Raw genomic sequence first — 19064 nt, forward strand, 5'->3', positions numbered from 1 at the left:
GTAGTGCACTATATAGGGATCAGGACAGAAGTAGTGCACTATATAGGGAATAGGGTTCAATTTGGACTCTATTTGTCCAGTCAGTCACGGGGGTAGCCTCATCTAAAACTAAATTAGAGAGCTGAGGTGAAACGTTAACTAAACAGCTGATCTGAGTGACTTATATTATGCCCCGGAGTCAGGGACAAGACAGTCCCTCATGATGACGGTGAGTCATTTGAGCTCGAGCTTCAACAACGTTCTGGAACGGGCGGATCGTTTAACGAGAAGTGACTCACTGAGAGGGGAGTGGCCTTGGTGTACCTTATTTGGGCCGGGAGAACCAGTTCTCTGCCTGAATTTTTTTTTTAAGACCTTTAAATTTAATCGACACCTTTTTATATGAAATTAGGCTATTATAAAAATATATATATATAGAAATGCACATTCTGAATAGTTTTGATAATTGATCAAATGTAATAGGAAGCTATAGGGGCGTGTTTTGCTGAAGAGGGCGTGTCTTGTCTGACAGGAGGGGAGCTGTGATTTACACACCCAAGGTAAGAGAAGACAACTCAACATAGAGGAGGAAGACAAAAAAGGTCACAGACTTGTTTCGAACTTTCACGTTACTGAACACAGGTAAGCTGTTTTTTTTATGTGGGGATACATTGTTTAATTAGCCTAACTTGAGAACGTTTGTTGGTTTCATTTCCCTAAGAGCGCAGGTAAAAAGTTTTAAGAGTTAGAGAAGGTGTTGTCGGTCGCCATAGCTCACCTTTCAACAGGTGAATTGCTCCCGACTGGCTTTGCGGGTCGAATATCCAGTTAATATTAAAGACTTAACTATTTCCAGTACTTAAACACAGATCCTAACTTATATTTCACCTACGTAAATCCTTCATGTTATTATCGCCCGGTGAGAATGATAATATTTGTTATATACCCGTATGTTGTGATGATGGCGGCGAGAAGGGTTGCTTACTTTGAGCCTGTTCCATTACGCCGATTATGTTGCAAAACGGAATGCCACGGGGAGGGACCTAGCTGAATGTGTCCAATAGAAACTCTGGTTTTGTTTTGTTTGGTTCTTAATTAAACTGTAACCGGTTTGCGTTATGTTTACACTCCTCTCCCTTTGACTGTGGCGTGTGAATGATGCCGCGTTCAAGACAACCGGGAACTCGGTCATCTCCGAATTCCGAGCGTTCAAAACAACTGGGAACTATTTGAATGGTCATCCAACCCACAACTTGGGAACTCGGGTCTTTTGACATTCTAATTGATATTCTAATTGGCATTCTAGTTCTTCTAAACATTCTAAACTATGAGGGAATAATGTGGACATTGCCTGACTATATAGATTGGTTCCTTGGTGATGTTTCTATGTGCCCAACACAGGCACACATAATAAACCCATGAATAGTGGTAGCATTAATCTCACCATTGCTGTTTTTGTCATCACAAAGTGACCAAGGGGGTGATTTCTCAGGGCTATGATAATATCCAGAATCATTATTAGGAAGAGCCTTTGGTGTTGCTGCAATAGTCTATCCGGACAGTAGACGTAGTGTCCAATCCATATGAAAATATGGAGTAATTTACCTTGATGCTGTAAATCAAGCAGACAACAACAGAGGGCCTCTATCACTAGGGATCCAGACAACAAGATGATCACTATCACTAGGGATCCAGACAACAACAGAGAGCCAATATCACTAGGGATCCAGACAACAAGATGATCACTATCACTAGGGATCCAGACAACAACAGAGGGCCAATATCACTAGGGATCCAGACAACAACAGAGGGCCAATATCACTAGGGATCCAGACAACAACAGAGGGCCAATATCACTAGGGATCCAGACAACAACAGAGGGCCAATATCACTAGGGATACAGACAACAACAGAGGGCCAATATCACTAGGGATCCAGACAACAACAGAGGGCCAATATCACTAGGGATCCAGACAACAACAGAGGGCCAATATCACTAGAGATACAGACAACAACAGAGGGCCAATATCACTAGGGATCCAGACAACAGAGGGCCAATATCACTAGAGATACAGACAACAACAGAGGGCCAATATCACTAGGGATACAGACAACATCACTAGGGATCCAGACAACAACAGAGGGCCAATATCACTAGAGATACAGACAACAACCGAGGGCCAATATCACTAGGGATACAGACAACAACAGAGGGCCAATATCACTAGGGATCCAGACAACAACAGAGGGCCAATATCACTAGGGATACAGACAACAACAGAGGGCCAATATCACTAGAGATACAGACAACAACAGAGGGCCAATATCACTAGGGATACAGACAACAACAGAGGGCCAATATCACTAGAGATACTGACAACAACAGAGGGCCAATATCACTAGGGATACAGACAACAACAGAGGGCCAATATCACTAGGGATACAGACAACAACAGAGGGCCAATATCACTAGAGATACAGACAACAACAGAGGGCCAATATCACTAGAGATACAGACAACAAGATGGCCAATATCACTAGGGATACAGACAACAACAGAGGGCCAATATCACTAGGGATACAGACAACATCACTAGGGATCCAGACAACAACAGAGGGCCAATATCACTAGGGATACAGACAACAACAGAGGGCCAATATCACTAGGGATACAGACAACATCACTAGGGATCCAGACAACAACAGAGGGCCAATATCACTAGGGATACAGACAACATCACTAGGGATCCAGACAACAACAGAGGGCCAATATCACTAGAGATACAGACAACATCACTAGGGATCCAGACAACAACAGAGGGCCAATATCACTAGAGATACAGACAACATCACTAGGGATCCAGACAACAACAGAGGGCCAATATCACTAGGGATACAGACAACAACAGAGGGCCAATATCACTAGGGATACAGACAACATCACTAGGGATCCAGACAACAACAGAGGGCCAATATCACTAGGGATACAGACAACATCACTAGGGATCCAGACAACAACAGAGGGCCAATATCACTAGAGATACAGACAACATCACTAGGGATCCAGACAACAACAGAGGGCCAATATCACTAGAGATACAGACAACAACAGAGGGCCAATATCACTAGGGATACAGACAACAACAGAGGGCCAATATCACTAGGGATACAGACAACAACAGAGGGCCAATATCACTAGGGATACAGACAACAACAGAGGGCCAACTTGGGGACTTGTCTGACAACTAGATCCAGGACTCTTTCAGGGTTCACGTTCACTGCCTAATTTAACTGATTTATGCTTCATATATCAGCTGTACAATGTGATGGAGGAAAGCACTGTGCATGCAGAGGGTTGCACTTCCATTGAATGGCGATAGTTTAACCACAATATGCCACAAGACCTAGAATTGGGGACAGTTTAATCAGAATATATATATATAATATATCATAATATACCACAAGACCTAGAATTGAATTGCCTCAAGTTTGCAACCCTATACAAGAGTAATGAGATAAAGACGGTTTATATTAGATGCATGGGAGGAAGACAGACGGTTAGAGGGGGGGTCAGTCACACATTAACACGCAGGCCAGATATGATATGGAGAAAGAGGATTTGTAGCATGAGTACACTCACTCAGTCACTCACTCACTCAGTCACTCACTCAGTCACTTACTCAGTCACTCACTCAATATGCTTTCCTCCAACACCGTGTGTGTTACGTAACGGTGTTGTTTAGTTACCTAGGTAATGTAATTGTTTTAGAGGATTGCATTGGGATTCACATTCTATGAATAGCCCCTCCACCCCTCCCTCCACCCCTTCCTCCCCCCATCCACCCCTCCACCCCTCCACCCCTCCCTCCCTCCACCCCTCCACCCCTCCCTCCCTCCATCCCTCCCTCCCTCCACCCCTCCCTCCCTCCACCCCTCCATCCCTCCCTCCATCCTGCCAGTTGTTGTAGCAGTCTGAACTCCTCATTGTCCTGCGTCAACAAGACTATTAAAGCACACAGAGGTGTGTGTGTGTGAAATCACCTGTGGTTTAAAGAGTGAGGAATGTGTGTGTGTGTGTGAAGTTAAGGTGTGGCTCTTTCTCTCTGCGCTCTCTCTCTCTCTGGTTTCTCTGAGTCAAAACCAACATTCCTACAGGTAGGATCGGAACATTTCTCACCTGTGTTGACTGAGTGTGACTGTACAGAGAGTGCAGGTAGAAGAGAACACACCTTGTTACCTGCCTGTCCTCTCTGACCACTGATGGCTGGTTTCCCCAGACACAGATCAGTCCAGTCCTGGTCTAAAAAAGCATTTTAAATAAGTTCACAATCCTAGAACTAGGCTTAAAATGTGTCTGGCGAAACTGCCCCCGAGAGCTCTGAAAACAGCCTGTCTTTCTGTGTGTCTGTGGAGGCTGTTGGGGGGGAGGACGGCTCATTATAACGTCTGGAACGGAGCCAATGGAACGGCATCAAATCATGGAAACCATGGAAACCACATGTTTGATACCATGGAAACCATGTGTTTGATGTGTTTGATCCCATTCCACTGACTCCGCTCCAGCCTTTACCACGAGCCCGTCCTCACCAGCCTCCTGAGCTAGCTAGCCTGTCAAACAGGTTTTCACCCCTTCCTCCTCTTTGTACATTTCAGTTCCTTTTAGTTGATCAGGTAGAAACAGGTTCTCGTCTCCTGGACAGTCTCTGATGTCTGTGTATTTGTGTTTTCCAGGTGTTTCCAAAGGTCTCTGACATTGTTGATGACCTCAGAGCTGATAGGATTATTGATCACATTGATCAGGTACCTCTAACCCGCCAAACATTATCGGAGGTCGGAGGTCACACCTTGCTGGAAGTTTCTGGATTATATTTTTGTTTTTGAAGACTGCTGATTGGTTAAAGGACATGTTTGGAGCCTGCTGATTGGCCGGTTGAGTGTCTCAAAATATCCACCCCAGAACTGATGCACGAAAACGAGGCGAGACCGACTGGAGGCCACTCCCACTTTGAGGTCTCCGTGACAATGGAGTCCCAGCCGCCGCCACCAGCTCCTCACATCGTCTCCAACGGCAACCCTCACGGCAACCCTTCGTCATCAACGATAACGGACCACATCCCTAACACTAAGTCCAAGCATAACCAGGACGACCGACGGACCAGCGGCAAATCCAGCCGACTGATCCGGTCGCTTAGCAACGGTCTCCGGAAACACAGTGACTACGTCAAGATTTCGGTACCGGAAGGCCGCGGCAACCGGTTCCCGCGGGAATGGTGGAAAACAGGGGTGGCGTTTGTGTACGCGTTATTCAACCTCATCCTGACCACCGTCATCATCACCGTCGTACACGAACGGGTACCGGATAAATCGGTCAGTCCCCCGTTACCGGATAAATTCTTTGACTATGTGGACCGTGTACCGTGGGCGTTTACGGTCACCGAAGTCAACGGGATGGTGTTGGTGGGACTCTGGTTCATACAGTGGCTGTTCCTCAAACACAAGTACTTTCTTTTCAATTCAAATAACTTTATTGGCACTGGAAACGCATGTTTACATTGACAAAAGCAAAGTGGAAAAAAATTAAATAAACAATAGACCTTAAATATTACACTCACAAACGTTTTTCAAAGGAATAGACATTTTTAAATGTTATATTATGTCTGTATACGTTGTTATAACCACTGTGACTGAACTGTGTTTTTGGACTATTGGTTTAGACTGCACGGCTATTGGTGTAGACTGCAAGGTTATTGGTGTAGACTGCAAGGTTATTGGTGTAGACTGCAAGGTTATTGGTGTAGACTGCAAGGTTATTGGTTTAGACTGCAAGGCTATTGGTGTAGACTGCACAGCTATTGGTGTAGACTGCACAGCTATTGGTTTAGACTGCAAGGCTATTGGTGTCGACTGCACAGCTATTGGTTTAGACTGCAAGGCTATTGGTGTAGACTGCACAGCTATTGGTGTAGACTGCACAGCTATTGGTGTCGACTGCACAGCTATTGGTGTAGACTGCACAGCTATTGGTTTAGACTGCAAGGCTATTGGTGTAGACTGCACGGCTATTGGTGTCGACTGCACAGCTATTGGTTTAGACTGCACAGCTATTGGTGTAGACTGCACAGCTATTGGTGTAGACTGCACAGCTATTGGTGTCGACTGCACAGCTATTGGTGTCGACTGCACAGCTATTGGTGTAGACTGCACGGCTATTGGTTTAGACTGCAAGGCTATTGGTGTAGACTGCACGGCTATTGGTTTAGACTGCAAGGCTATTGGTGTAGACTGCACGGCTATTGGTGTCGACTGCACAGCTATTGGTTTAGACTGCACAGCTATTGGTGTAGACTGCACAGCTATTGGTGTAGACTGCACAGCTATTGGTGTCGACTGCACAGCTATTGGTGTCGACTGCACAGCTATTGGTGTAGACTGCACGGCTATTGGTTTAGACTGCAAGGCTATTGGTGTAGACTGCACGGCTATTGGTTTAGACTGCAAGGCTATTGGTGTAGACTGCACGGCTATTGGTGTAGACTGCACAGCTATTGGTGTAGACTGCACGGCTATTGGTGTAGACTGCACGGCTATTGGTTTAGGCTGCAAGGCTATTGGTGTAGACTGCACGGCTATTGGTATCGACTGCACAGCTATTGGTTTAGACTGCAAGGCTATTGGTGTCGACTGCACGGCTATTGGTGTAGACTGCACGGCTATTGGTGTAGACTGCACGGCTATTGGTGTAGACTGCAAGGCTATCTGCAAGGCTATTGGTGTAGACTGCTGTTCTAATTGTGGTGACTTGGTTTAGACTGCTGTTCTAATTGTGGTGACTTGGTGTAGACTGCTGTTCTAATTGTGGTGACTTGGTGTAGACTGCTGTTCTAATTGTGGTGACTTGGTGTAGACTGCTGTTCTAATTGTGGTGACTTCCCCCTCCAGGTCCATCATTGGTCGGAGGTGTTTCTTCATGATCGGAACGTTGTACATGTACCGTTGTGTCACCATGTACATCACCACGCTACCTGTCCCTGGCAAACACTTCACCTGTGCTCCCAAGGTACACAATGATTATCAAATGTATTTATATAGCCCTTCGTACATCAGCTGATATCTCAAAGTGCTGTACAGAAACCCAGCCTAAAACCCCAAGCAGCAAGCAATGCAGGTGTAGAAGCACGGTGGCTAGGAAAAACTCCCTAGAAAGGCCAGAACCCAGAAAGAAACCTAGAGAGAAACCAGGCTATGTGGGGTGGCTAGGAAAAACTCCCTAGAAAGGAAGGAACCAAATGATGATTCATGATTCACATAGAGACTAGATGACTGATGGGGCACCATTTTGTAAAATATATTTTGAAATCTACAGAAATGCATTTATAGTGAACAAAAAATATGAAGTCAACATGCAACAATTTCAAAGATTTTACTGAGTTACATTTCATAATAGGAAATCAGTCAATTTAAATAAATAAATTAGGCCCTAATCTATGGATTTCACATGACATCTGTTGGTCACAGACACCTTTAAAAATAAAGGTAGGGGTGTGGACCAGACAACCAGTCAGTATCTGGTGTGACCACCATTTGCCTCATGCAGCGTGACACATCTCCTTTACATAGAGTTGATCAGGCTGTTTGATTGTGGCCTGTGGAATGTCGTCCCACTCCTCTTCAATGGCTGTGTGAAGTTTCTGGGTATTGGCGGGAACTGGAACACGCTGACGTACACGTCGATCCAGAGCATCCCAAACATGCTCAACGGGTGACATGTCTGGTGAGTATTCAGGCCATGGAAGAACTGGGACATTATCATCTTCCAGGAATTGTGTCCAGATCCTTGCGACATGGGGCCGTGCATTATCATGCTGAAACATGAGGTGATGGAGGTGGATGAATGGCAGGACAATGGGTCTCAGGATCTCGTCTCGGTATCTCTGTGCATTCAAATTGCCATTTATAATATGCAATTGTGTTTGTTGTCCGTAGCTTATGCCTGCCAATACCATAACCCCACCGCCACTATGGGGCACTCTGTTCACAACGTTGACATCAACAAACCGCTCGCCCACACCATGCCATACACGTGGTCTGCGGTTGTGAGGCCGGTTGGACGTTCTGCCAACTTCTCTAAAACGGTGTTGGAAGTGGCTTATGGTAGAGAAATTAACATTAATTTATTTGCCAACAACTCTGGTGGACATTCCTGCAGTCAGCATTCCAATTGCAAACTCCCTCAAACCTTCTGACATCTGTGGCATTGGGCTGTGGGACAAAACTACACATTTCAGGGTGGCCTGTTATTGTCCCCAGCACAAGGTGCACCTATGTAATGATCATGCCGTTTAATCAGCTTCTTGATATGCCACACCTGTCAGGTGGATGGATTATCTTCACAAAGGAGAAATACTCACTAACAGGGATGTAAACACATTTGTGCACAACATTGGAGAGGAAGAAAAAATAATTGTGCTCATGGAACAGTTCTGAGATTTTATTTCAGCTCATGAAACATGGGACCAACACTTTACATGTTTGTTTATATAATTGTTTAGTATGTATATATGTCTACATTTAGTTTTAGTCACGCGTTCTATTCCAGAGACACCTTAATGCTTCTAAATTAGATTGTGAGATATACAGTGCCTTGCGAAAGTATTCGGCCCCCTTGAACTTTGCGACCTTTTGCCACATTTCAGGCTTCAAACATAAAGATATAAAACTGTATTTTTTCGTGAAGAATCAACAACAAGTGGGACACAATCATGAAGTGGAACGACATTTATTGAATATTTCAAACTTTTTTAACAAATCAAAAACTGAAAAATTGGGCGTGCAAAATTATTCAGCCCCTTTACTTTCAGTGCAGCAAACTCTCTCCAGAAGTTCAGTGAGGATCTCTGAATGATCCAATGTTGACCTAAATGACTAATGATGATAAATACAATCCACCTGTGTGTAATCAAGTCTCCGTATAAATGCACCTGCACTGTGATAGTCTCAGAGTTCCGTTAAAAGCGCAGAGAGCATCATGAAGAACAAGGAACACACCAGGCAGGTCCGAGATACTGTTGTGAAGAAGTTTAAAGCCGGATTTGGATACAAAAATATTTCCCAAGCTTTAAACATCCCAAGGAGCACTGCGCAAGCGATAATATTGAAATGGAAGGAGTATCAGACCACTGCAAATCTACCAAGACCTGGCCGTCCCTCTAAACTTTCAGCTCATACAAGGAGAAGACTGATCAGAGATGCAGCCAAGAGGCCCATGATCACTCTGGATGAACTGCAGAGATCTACAGCTGAGGTGGGAGACTCTGTCCATAGGACAACAATCAGTCGTATATTGCACAAATCTGGCCTTTATGGAAGAGTGGCAAGAAGAAAGCCATTTCTTAAAGATATCCATAAAAAGTGTTGTTTAAAGTTTGCCACAAGCCACCTGGGAGACACACCAAACATGTGGAAGAAGGTGCTCTAGTCAGATGAAACCAAAATTGAACTTTTTGGCAACAATGCAAAACGTAATGTTTGGCGTAAAAGCAACACAGCTCATCACCCTGAACACACCATCCCCACTGTCAAACATGGTGGTGGCAGCATCATGGTTTGGGCCTGCTTTTCTTCAGCAGGGACAGGGAAGATGGTTAAAATTGATGGGAAGATGGATGGAGCCAAATACAGGACCATTCTGGAAGAAAACCTGATGGAGTCTGCAAAAGACCTGAGACTGGGACGGAGATTTGTCTTCCAACAAGACAATGATCCAAAACATAAAGCAAAATCTACAATGGAATGGTTCAAAAATAAACATATCCAGGTGTTAGAATGGCCAAGTCAAAGTCCAGACCTGAATCCAATTGAGAATCTGTGGAAAGAACTGAAAACTGCTGTTCACAAATGCTCTCCATCCAACCTCACTGAGCTCGAGCTGTTTTGCAAGGAGGAATGGGAAAAAATGTCAGTCTCTCGATGTGCAAAACTGATAGAGACATACCCCAAGCGACTTACAGCTGTAATCGCAGCAAAAGGTGGCGCTACAAAGTATTAATTTAAGGGGGCTGAATAGTTTTGCACGGCCAATTTTTCAGTTTATGATTTGTTAAAAAAGTTTTGAAATATCCAATAAATGTCGTTCCACTTCATGATTGTGTCCCACTTGTTGTTGATTCTTCACAAAAAAAATACAGTTTTATATCTTCATGTTTGAAGCCTGAAATGTGGCAAAAGGTCGCAAAGTTCAAGGGGGCCGAATACTTTCGCAAGGCACTGTATGTATCCTTGAAACTTTTAACTGAAATACTGTAGTATTCCATTCATTCCTATTGGCTCCTGCTGGCCAATTTGGCTGACCGGTGGCTTCAACGCCTCTCATTGAATACCACATTATGAGTCATAATACCCATGAAACCTAGCGGTCAAACGGGGAAATAGTCACCTTTTTTACTCGGTTATCAAAACGCCCCGTCAGGGTAGACCTACATGAAACACAGCCCTTATTTTAAGTGTTTCTCAAATCCCCTTTGGGGGAAAATTAATGGAGGAAAAATTATCTGAACCATTACCCTGTTTGACCGCTAGGTTTTATGGGTATTATGACACCTCCGCTGTGGGGCTATATTTGGCCAATACATAGCATCAGCAATTCAAGGTTTATATATGTCATTGTTAATTAAGCCAGGATCAGTCCATTGCAGTATGTTAATTAAGCCAGGATCAGTCCATTGCAGTATGTTAATTAAGCCAGGATCAGTCCATTGTTAACTAAAACTCTACCCCCCCCCCCCCTCCTAGCTTTATGGTGACTCTGAAGGGATGGTGTGGCGTATCCTGGGTCTGATAAGTGGAGGAGGCCTGTCAATCACCGGGGGTCACCTCATGTGTGGAGACTTCCTCTACAGTGGACACACTGTAACACTCACACTGGCATACTTGTTTATCCAAGAGTGTACGTATACACACACACACACACACACACGTACACACACACTCTCTGTAACACTCACACTGGCATACCTGTTTATCCAAGAGTGTACGTACGCACACACACACACACACATATACACACACACACACACACACACACTCACACTCTCTGTAACCCTCACAATGACATACCTGTTTATTTAGTGTAAGAAATGAGATTCTTATTTTATTAAGGAAATAGAGAAGTGTTACAGAAAGGAGGCCACCCCTCTAGTGGGACCGGGTCGGGGGCCTCTCTAACCTGGGACCGGGTCGGGGGGCCTCTCTAACCTGGGACCGGGTCGGGGAGCCTCTCTAACCTGGGACCGGGTCGGGGGGCCTCTCTAACCTGGGACCGGGTCGGGGGGCCTCTCTAACCTGGGACCGGGTCGGGGGGCCTCTAACCTGGGACCGGGTCGGGGGGCCTCTCTAACCTGGGACCGGGTCGGGGGGCCTCTCTAACCTGGGACCGGGTCGGGGGGCCTCTCTAACCTGGGACCGGGTCGGTGGGCCTCTCTAACCTGGGACCGGGTCGGGGGGCCTCTCTAACCTGGGACCGGGTCGGGGGGCCTCTCTAACCTGGGACCGGGTCGGGGGGCCTCTCTAACCTGGGACCGGGTCGGGGGGCCTCTCTAACCTGGGACCGTTCTAGATGATTCTGTGCTTCCAACTTTGTGGCAACAGTTTGGGGAAGGCCCTTTCCTGTTTCAGCATGACAATGTCCCCGTGCACAAAGCGAGGTCCATACAGAAATGTTTTGTCGAGATTGGTGTGAAAGAACTTGACTTGCCTGCTGAATGGAAGCAAGTCCCCACAAAAATGTTCTAATATCTAGTGGAAAGTCTTCCTAGAAGAGTGGAGGCTGTTATAGCAGCAACTCCCATGATTTTGGAATGTTTTATGAGCAGGTGTCCACATACTTTTGATCATGTCGTATATTTACCAGTCCTGTGAGGCTCTGAAAAGTGTATTTTGAATTGGGGGAAAATGGGTGGCAAAAACAATTTGACACATGAGGTTGTGTTGTAACTACGTTAATTTGTTTACCTCAGACTCCCCCAAGAAGATGTGGTGGTACGTGTGGTTGTGCTGGTTGCTCAGTGTTGTGGGCGTGATCTGTATCCTGATTGGTCATGAGCATTACAGCATTGATGTTGTCTTTGCCTACTTTGTTACATCACGCCTCTTCTGGTGGTATCACACCATGGCCAACACACAGGTAAGATAGATACATATATACACACACACACACAGGTAAGATAGATACATATATACACACACACACACAGGTAAGATAGATACATATATACACACACACACACAGGTAAGATAGATACATATATACACACACACACACAGGTAAGATAGATACATATATACACACACACACACAGGTAAGATAGATACATATATACACACACACACACAGGTAAGAGATATATATATATATATTTTTTATTTTTTTTATTTTTTTATATATACCTTTATTTAACTAGGCAAGTCAGTTAAGAACAAATTCTTATTTTCAATGACGGCCTAGGAACAGTGGGTTAACTGCCTGTTCAGGGGCAGAACGACAGATTTGTACCTTGTCAGCTCGAGGATTTGAACTTACTAGTCCAACTCTCTAACCACTAGGCTACCCTGCCGCCCCATATACACACACACAGGTAGTATATATATATATATACACACACACACACACACACACACACTGCTCAAAAAAATAAAGGGAACACTTAAACAACACAATGTAACTCCAAGTCAATCACACTTCTGTGAAATCAAAATGTCCACTTATTGATTGACAATAAATGTCACATGCTGTTGTGCAAATGGAATAGACAACAGGTGGAAATTATAGGCATTTAGCAAGACACCCCCAATAAAGGAGTGGTTCTGCAGGTGGTGACCACAGACCATTTCTCAGTTCCTATGCTTCCTGGCTGATGTTTTGGTCACTTTTGAATGCTGGCGGTGCTTTCACTCTAGCGGTAGCATGAGACGGAGTCTACAACCCACACAAGTGGCTCAGGTAGTGCAGCTCATCCAGGATGGCACATCAATGCGAGCTGTGGCAAGAAGGTTTGCCACGTTTGTCAGCGTAGTGTCCAGAGCATGGAGGCGCTACCAGGAGACAGGCCAGTACATCAGGAGGCCGTAGGAGGGCAACAAACCAGCAGCAGGACTGCTACCTCCGCCTTTGTGCAGGGAGGAGCAGGAGGAGCACTGCCAGAGCCCTGCAAAATGACCTCCAGCAGGCCACAAATGTGCACGTGTCTGCTCAAACGGTCAGAAACAGACTCCATGAGGGTGGTATGAGGGCCCGACGTCCACAGGTGGGGGTTGTGCTTACAGCCTAACACCGTGCAGGACGTTTTTCATTTGCCAGAGAACACCAAGATTGGCAAATTCGCCACTGGTGCCCTGTGCTCTTCACAGATGAAAGCAGGTTCACACTGAGCACGTGACAGACGTGACAGAGTCTGGAGACGCCGTGGAGAACGTTCTGCTGCCTGCAACATCCTCCAGCATGACCGGTTTGGCAGTGGGTCAGTCATGGTGTGGGGTGGCATTTCTTTGGGGGGCCGCACAGCCCTCCATGTGCTCGCCAGAGGTAGCCTGACTGCCATTAGGTACCGAGATGAGATCCTCAGACCCCTTGTGAGACCATATGCTGGTGCGGTTGGCCCTGGGTTCCTCCTAATGCAAGACAATGCTAGACCTCATGTGGCTGGAGTGTGTCAGCAGTTCCTGCAAGAGGAAGGCATTGATGCTATGGACTGGGCCGCCCGTTCCCCAGACCTGAATCCAACTGAGCACATCTGGGACATCGTGTCTCGCTCCATCCACCAACGCCACGTTGCACCACAGACTGTCCAGGAGTTGGCGGATGCTTTAGTCCAGGTCTGGGAGGAGATCCCTCAGGAGACCATCCGCCACCTCATCAGGAGCATGCCTGGGGAGGTAGGGAGGTCATACAGGCACGTGGAGGCCACACACACTACTGAGCCTCATTTTGACTTGTTTTAAGGACATTACATCAAAGTTGGATCAGCCTGTAGTGTGGTTTTCCACTTTAATTTTGAGTGTGACTCCAAATCCAGACCTCCATGGGTTGATAATTTCTGTGTGATTTTGTTGTCAGCCCATTCAACTATGTAAAGAAAAAAGTATTTAATAAGAATATTTAATTCATTCAAATCTAGGATGTGTTATTTTAGTGTTCCCTTTATTTTTTTGAGCAGTGTATGTGTGTGTGTGTGTGTGTGTGTGTCTCTTTGTGTACACACACACACACACACACACACACACACACACACACACACACACACACACACACACACACAGAGGTAGGATATGTACACACACACAGAGGTAGGATATATATATATATATGTGTGTATACATACATACGTGTATATACATCTCAACCATAATGTCTAGTAATGATGGTTGCTGTGTGAATATAGATAGTTTGTCACACAACAGCCTCAACTGATTTCAAAGCGTTCTCTTTAGTTCAGACTCTGATGAACTCTGACCTTTCTGATTTACATCGGTCTCTAGGAATCCAATGGCTTATTATACGATTGTCCTTTAGAAAATAAACCCCTCAATATGCATATTTATTGGTTTTGAAAATAAACAACAATTCTAAACCAATTTTTACATTTTGTGTTCAGGCTCTACGCGGGGCTTCTAACAACTACCTGTCAAGGACCTGGTGGAACCCTGTGTTTAACTTCCTGGAGCGCAATGTCATGGCAACCGTTCCCTGTGTGTTCTCCTGGCCCGTCTCTCTGCCCTCTGCATGGTGTAACATTAACCCCTGTGAGAGATACTCTATGGTAGAGGGGGATGGGAACAGAGACCAATAGAGGGCCTGTCTCTGCCCTCCTCGTGGTAACAACAACCCCATGGTAGAGGGGGATGGGACTGGAGACCAGTGATCCATTTTTCTATCCCTCCCTCCCTCCCTCTGTTCACAGATCACAGGCTGTAGCTTGTAATGAAAGAAACTTTCCTGAAGGCTCGGTCATTACTACCTCTGGTGTTCTTCAGCACGGACGCTACAGGCCAACACACCTTTGTAGGGGATAGGGGTGCACTGTGTAGGGGATAGGGGTGCACTGTGTAGGGGATAGGGGTGCACTGTGTAGGGGATAGGGGTGCACTGTGTAGGGGATAGGGGTGCACTGTGTAGGGGATAGGGGTGCACTGCATAGGGGTGCACTGCATAGGGGATAGGGGTGCACTGCGTAGGGGATAGGGGTGCACTGCATAGGGGTGCACTGCATAGGGGATAGGGGTGCACTGCGTAGGGGATAGGGGTGCACTGCGTAGGGGATAGGGGTGCACTGCGTTGGGGATAGGGGTGCACTGCGTTGGGGATAGGGGTGCACTGCGTTGGGGATAGGGGTGCACTGCGTAGGGGATAGGGGTGCACTGCGTAGGGGATAGGGGTGCACTGCGTAGGGGATAGGGGTGCACTGCGTAGGGGATAGGGGTGCACTGCGTAGGGGATAGGGGTGCACTGCGTAGGGGATAGGGGTGCACTGCGTAGGGGATAGGGGTGCACTGCGTAGGGGATAGGGGTGCACTGCGTAGGGGATAGGGGTGCACTGCGTAGGGGATAGGGGTGCACTACATGGAGGATAGGGCATCATTTGAGACTGATGCGTTGTGTATTGGGTCAGAGATTGGAACGTCAGAATTGGCAGTGTATTCCCTGTGCACTGTATAGGGTGCCATTTCAGACACCCCACTGTGAGCGAACCCAAGGACCAAATATTTATGTAATGACGATAACATGTTTAAACATTTATGTAAATATTTTGTTAGCCTGATCCCAGATCTGTCTGTGCTCTTGCTAACTCCATTGTTGTCATTGTCAAGCCCACTAGCCTGATCCCAGATCTGTCTGTGTGCTCTTGCTAACTCCAAACTAAAGACGATTTCCGTAAGGAGCAGAAACCGATCCGGCTGTTTTTTGGTTCAGTAAAACACTGAATATAAAGCCGTATCAAATGTAATCCATGTTACTGAAATATGTTTTGGTTCTGTTTTCATTCTTTTTAATCATATTTAAAGTTGTCGTAACTTGATTGTTGTAATATAATGTTCATTTTGAGGGGAGGGGGTAGGGGGGGGGGGGGGGACTGAATAAAATGGCCGAACTCGCCTTCAAGACCCGTGTGTGCAGAGATAAGACAATGAAAGCTCTTCAGTGAATCCACAGTGCGTTACCGGTTTGTCCGGGACCAAGTTAACAACCTGTTTCATATAAGAAAGTAATGACCAGAATGCATTTTAGGGAAAGAAGATAGATTTTATTAAATGTATTCAATTTGTGAGTTTGATCAATTCCAGTCCCGTTGCCGAGCGGATCCGGGGTACTCCCAGGGATAACTTTTATGTAGAAGGACTGAGAAGCTCAGTTCTGGGGACTTTTTGGAAAAATGTTCTACTCTAAAATGAACCTATAGCCCAACTGATGCAGCATAGTGGCTAGAAAAGGTTCAGAAGCCTGGGGTTGGTCTCACTTCCTGATTGGTATTATATTATTAAAAGGTACAGAAGCCTAAGGTTGGTGTCACTTCCTGATTGGTATTATATTATTAAAAGGTCCAGAAGCCTGGGGTTGGTCTCACTTCCTGATTGGTATTATATTATTAAAAGGTACAGAAGCCTGGGGTTGGTCTCACTTCCTGATTGGTATTATATTATTAAAAGGTACAGAAGCCTGGGGTTGGTCTCACTTCCTGATTGGTATTATATTATTAAAAGGTACAGAAGCCTGGGGTTGGTCTCACTTCCTGATTGGTATTATATTATTAAAAGGTCCAGAAGCCTGGGGTTGGTCTCACTTCCTGATTGGTATTATATTATTAAAAGGTCCAGAAGCCTGGGGTTGGTCTCACTTCCTGATTGGTATTATATTATTAAAAGGTCCAGAAGCCTGGGGTTGGTCTCACTTCCTGATTGGTATTATATTATTAAAAGGTCCAGAAGCCTGGGGTTGGTCTCACTTCCTGATTGGTATTATATTATTAAAAGGTCCAGAAGCCTGGGGTTGGTCTCACTTCCTGATTGGTATTATATTATTAAAAGGTCCAGAAGCCTGGGGTTGGTCTCACTTCCTGATTGGTATTATATTATTAAAAGGTCCAGAAGCCTGGGGTTGGTCTCACTTCCTGATTGGTATTATATTATTAAAAGGTCCAGAAGCCTGGGGTTGGTCTCACTTCCTGATTGGTATTATATTATTAAAAGGTCCAGAAGCCTGGGGTTGGTCTCACCTCCTGATTGGTATTATATTATTAAAAGGTCCAGAAGCTTGGGGTTGGTCTCACCTCCTGATTGGTATTATATTATTAAAAGGTCCAGAAGCCTGGGGTTGGTCTCACCTCCTGATTGGTATTATATTATTAAAAGGTCCAGAAGCCTGGGGTTGGTCTCACCTCCTGATTGGTATTATATTATTAAAAGGTCCAGAAGCCTGGGGTTGGTCTCACCTCCAGATTGGTATTATATTATTAAAAGTTCCAGAAACCTGGGGTTGGTCTCACTTCCTGATTGGTATTATATTATTAAAAGGTCCAGAAGCCTGGGGTTGGTCTCACTTCCTGATTGGTATTATATTATTAAAAGGTCCAGAAGCCTGGGGTTGGTCTCACTTCCTGATTGGTATTATATTATTAAAAGGTCCAGAAGCCTGGGGTTGGTCTCACTTCCTGATTGGTATTATATTATTAAAAGGTCCAGAAGCCTGGGGTTGGTCTCACTTCCTGATTGGTATTATATTATTAAAAGGTCCAGAAGCCTGGGGTTGGTCTCACTTCCTGATTGGTATTATATTATTAAAAGGTCCAGAAGCCTGGGGTTGGTCTCACTTCCTGATTGGTATTATATTATTAAAAGGTCCAGAAGCCTGGGGTTGGTCTCACTTCCTGATTGGTATTATATTATTAAAAGGTCCAGAAGCCTGGGGTTGGTCTCACTTCCTGATTGGTATTATATTATTAAAAGGTCCAGAAGCCTGGGGTTGGTCTCACTTCCTGATTGGTATTATATTATTAAAAGGTCCAGAAGCCTGGGGTTGGTCTCACTTCCTGATTGGTATTATATTATTAAAAGGTCCAGAAGCCTGGGGTTGGTCTCACTTCCTGATTGGTATTATATTATTAAAAGGTCCAGTAGCCTGGGGTTGGTCTCACTTCCTGATTGGTATTATATTATTAAAAGGTCCAGAAGCCTGGGGTTGGTCTCACTTCCTGATTGGTATTATATTATTAAAAGGTCCAGAAGCCTGGGGTTGGTCTCACTTCCTGATTGGTATTATATTATTAAAAGGTCCAGAAGCCTGGGGTTGGTCTCACTTCCTGATTGGTATTATATTATTAAAAGGTCCAGAAGCCTGGGGTTGGTCTCACTTCCTGATTGGTATTATATTATTAAAAGGTCCAGAAGCCTGGGGTTGGTCTCACTTCCTGATTGGTATTATATTATTAAAAGGTCCAGAAGCCTGGGGTTGGTCTCACTTCCTGATTGGTATTATATTATTAAAAGGTCCAGAAGCCTGGGGTTGGTCTCACTTCCTGATTGGTATTATATTATTAAAAGGTCCAGAAGCCTGGGGTTGGTCTCACTTCCTGATTGGTATTATATTATTAAAAGGTCCAGAAGCCTGGGGTTGGTCTCACTTCCTGATTGGTATTATATTATTAAAAGGTCCAGAAGCCTGGGGTTGGTCTCACTTCCTGATTGGTATTATATTATTAAAAGGTCCAGAAGCCTGAGGTTGGTCTCACTTCCTGATTGGTATTATATTATTAAAAGGTCCAGAAGCCTGAGGTTGGTCTCACTTCCTGATTGGTATTATATTATTAAAAGGTCCAGAAGCCTGGGGTTGGTCTCACTTCCTGATTGGTATTATATTATTAAAAGGTCCAGAAGCCTGGGGTTGGTCTCACTTCCTGATTGGTATTATATTATTAAAAGGTCCAGAAGCCTGGGGTTGGTCTCACTTCCTGATTGGTATTATATTATTAAAAGGTCCAGAAGCCTGGGTTTGGTCTCACTTCCTGATTGGTATTATATTATTAAAAGGTCCAGAAGCCTGG

General features: G+C 45.1%; 1 protein-coding gene across 1 annotated transcript; it reads left to right on the forward strand.

The window, feature by feature from the left end:
• Positions 1-528: 528 nt before the first annotated feature.
• LOC110531313 (phosphatidylcholine:ceramide cholinephosphotransferase 2) lies at positions 529-15088 on the forward strand. Its single transcript, XM_036973671.2, has 6 exons — positions 529-621; positions 4711-5477; positions 6919-7036; positions 10768-10921; positions 11991-12157; positions 14625-15088. Exons 2-6 carry the CDS (start codon positions 4942-4944, stop codon positions 14817-14819), a joined length of 1170 nt encoding a protein of 389 aa, XP_036829566.2. The 5' UTR covers positions 529-621; positions 4711-4941; the 3' UTR covers positions 14820-15088.
• The last annotated feature ends 3976 nt before the right edge of the window (positions 15089-19064 follow it).

This window comes from Oncorhynchus mykiss, chromosome 9 (assembly GCF_057628025.1).
Source record: "Oncorhynchus mykiss isolate SJ-2025 chromosome 9, ASM5762802v1, whole genome shotgun sequence".
Classification (NCBI taxonomy): domain Eukaryota; kingdom Metazoa; phylum Chordata; class Actinopteri; order Salmoniformes; family Salmonidae; genus Oncorhynchus; species Oncorhynchus mykiss.

Coding starts and splice junctions, on each gene's coding strand:
- LOC110531313 (XM_036973671.2), top strand. CDS start 4,942: ATGCACGAAAACGAGGCGAGACCGACTGGAGGCCACTCCCACTTTGAG. Junction 7,037..10,767: donor ACTTCACCTGTGCTCCCAAG/GTACACAATGAT, acceptor CCCCCCTCCTAG/CTTTATGGTGACTCTGAAGG. Junction 12,158..14,624: donor ACACCATGGCCAACACACAG/GTAAGATAGATA, acceptor TTTTGTGTTCAG/GCTCTACGCGGGGCTTCTAA.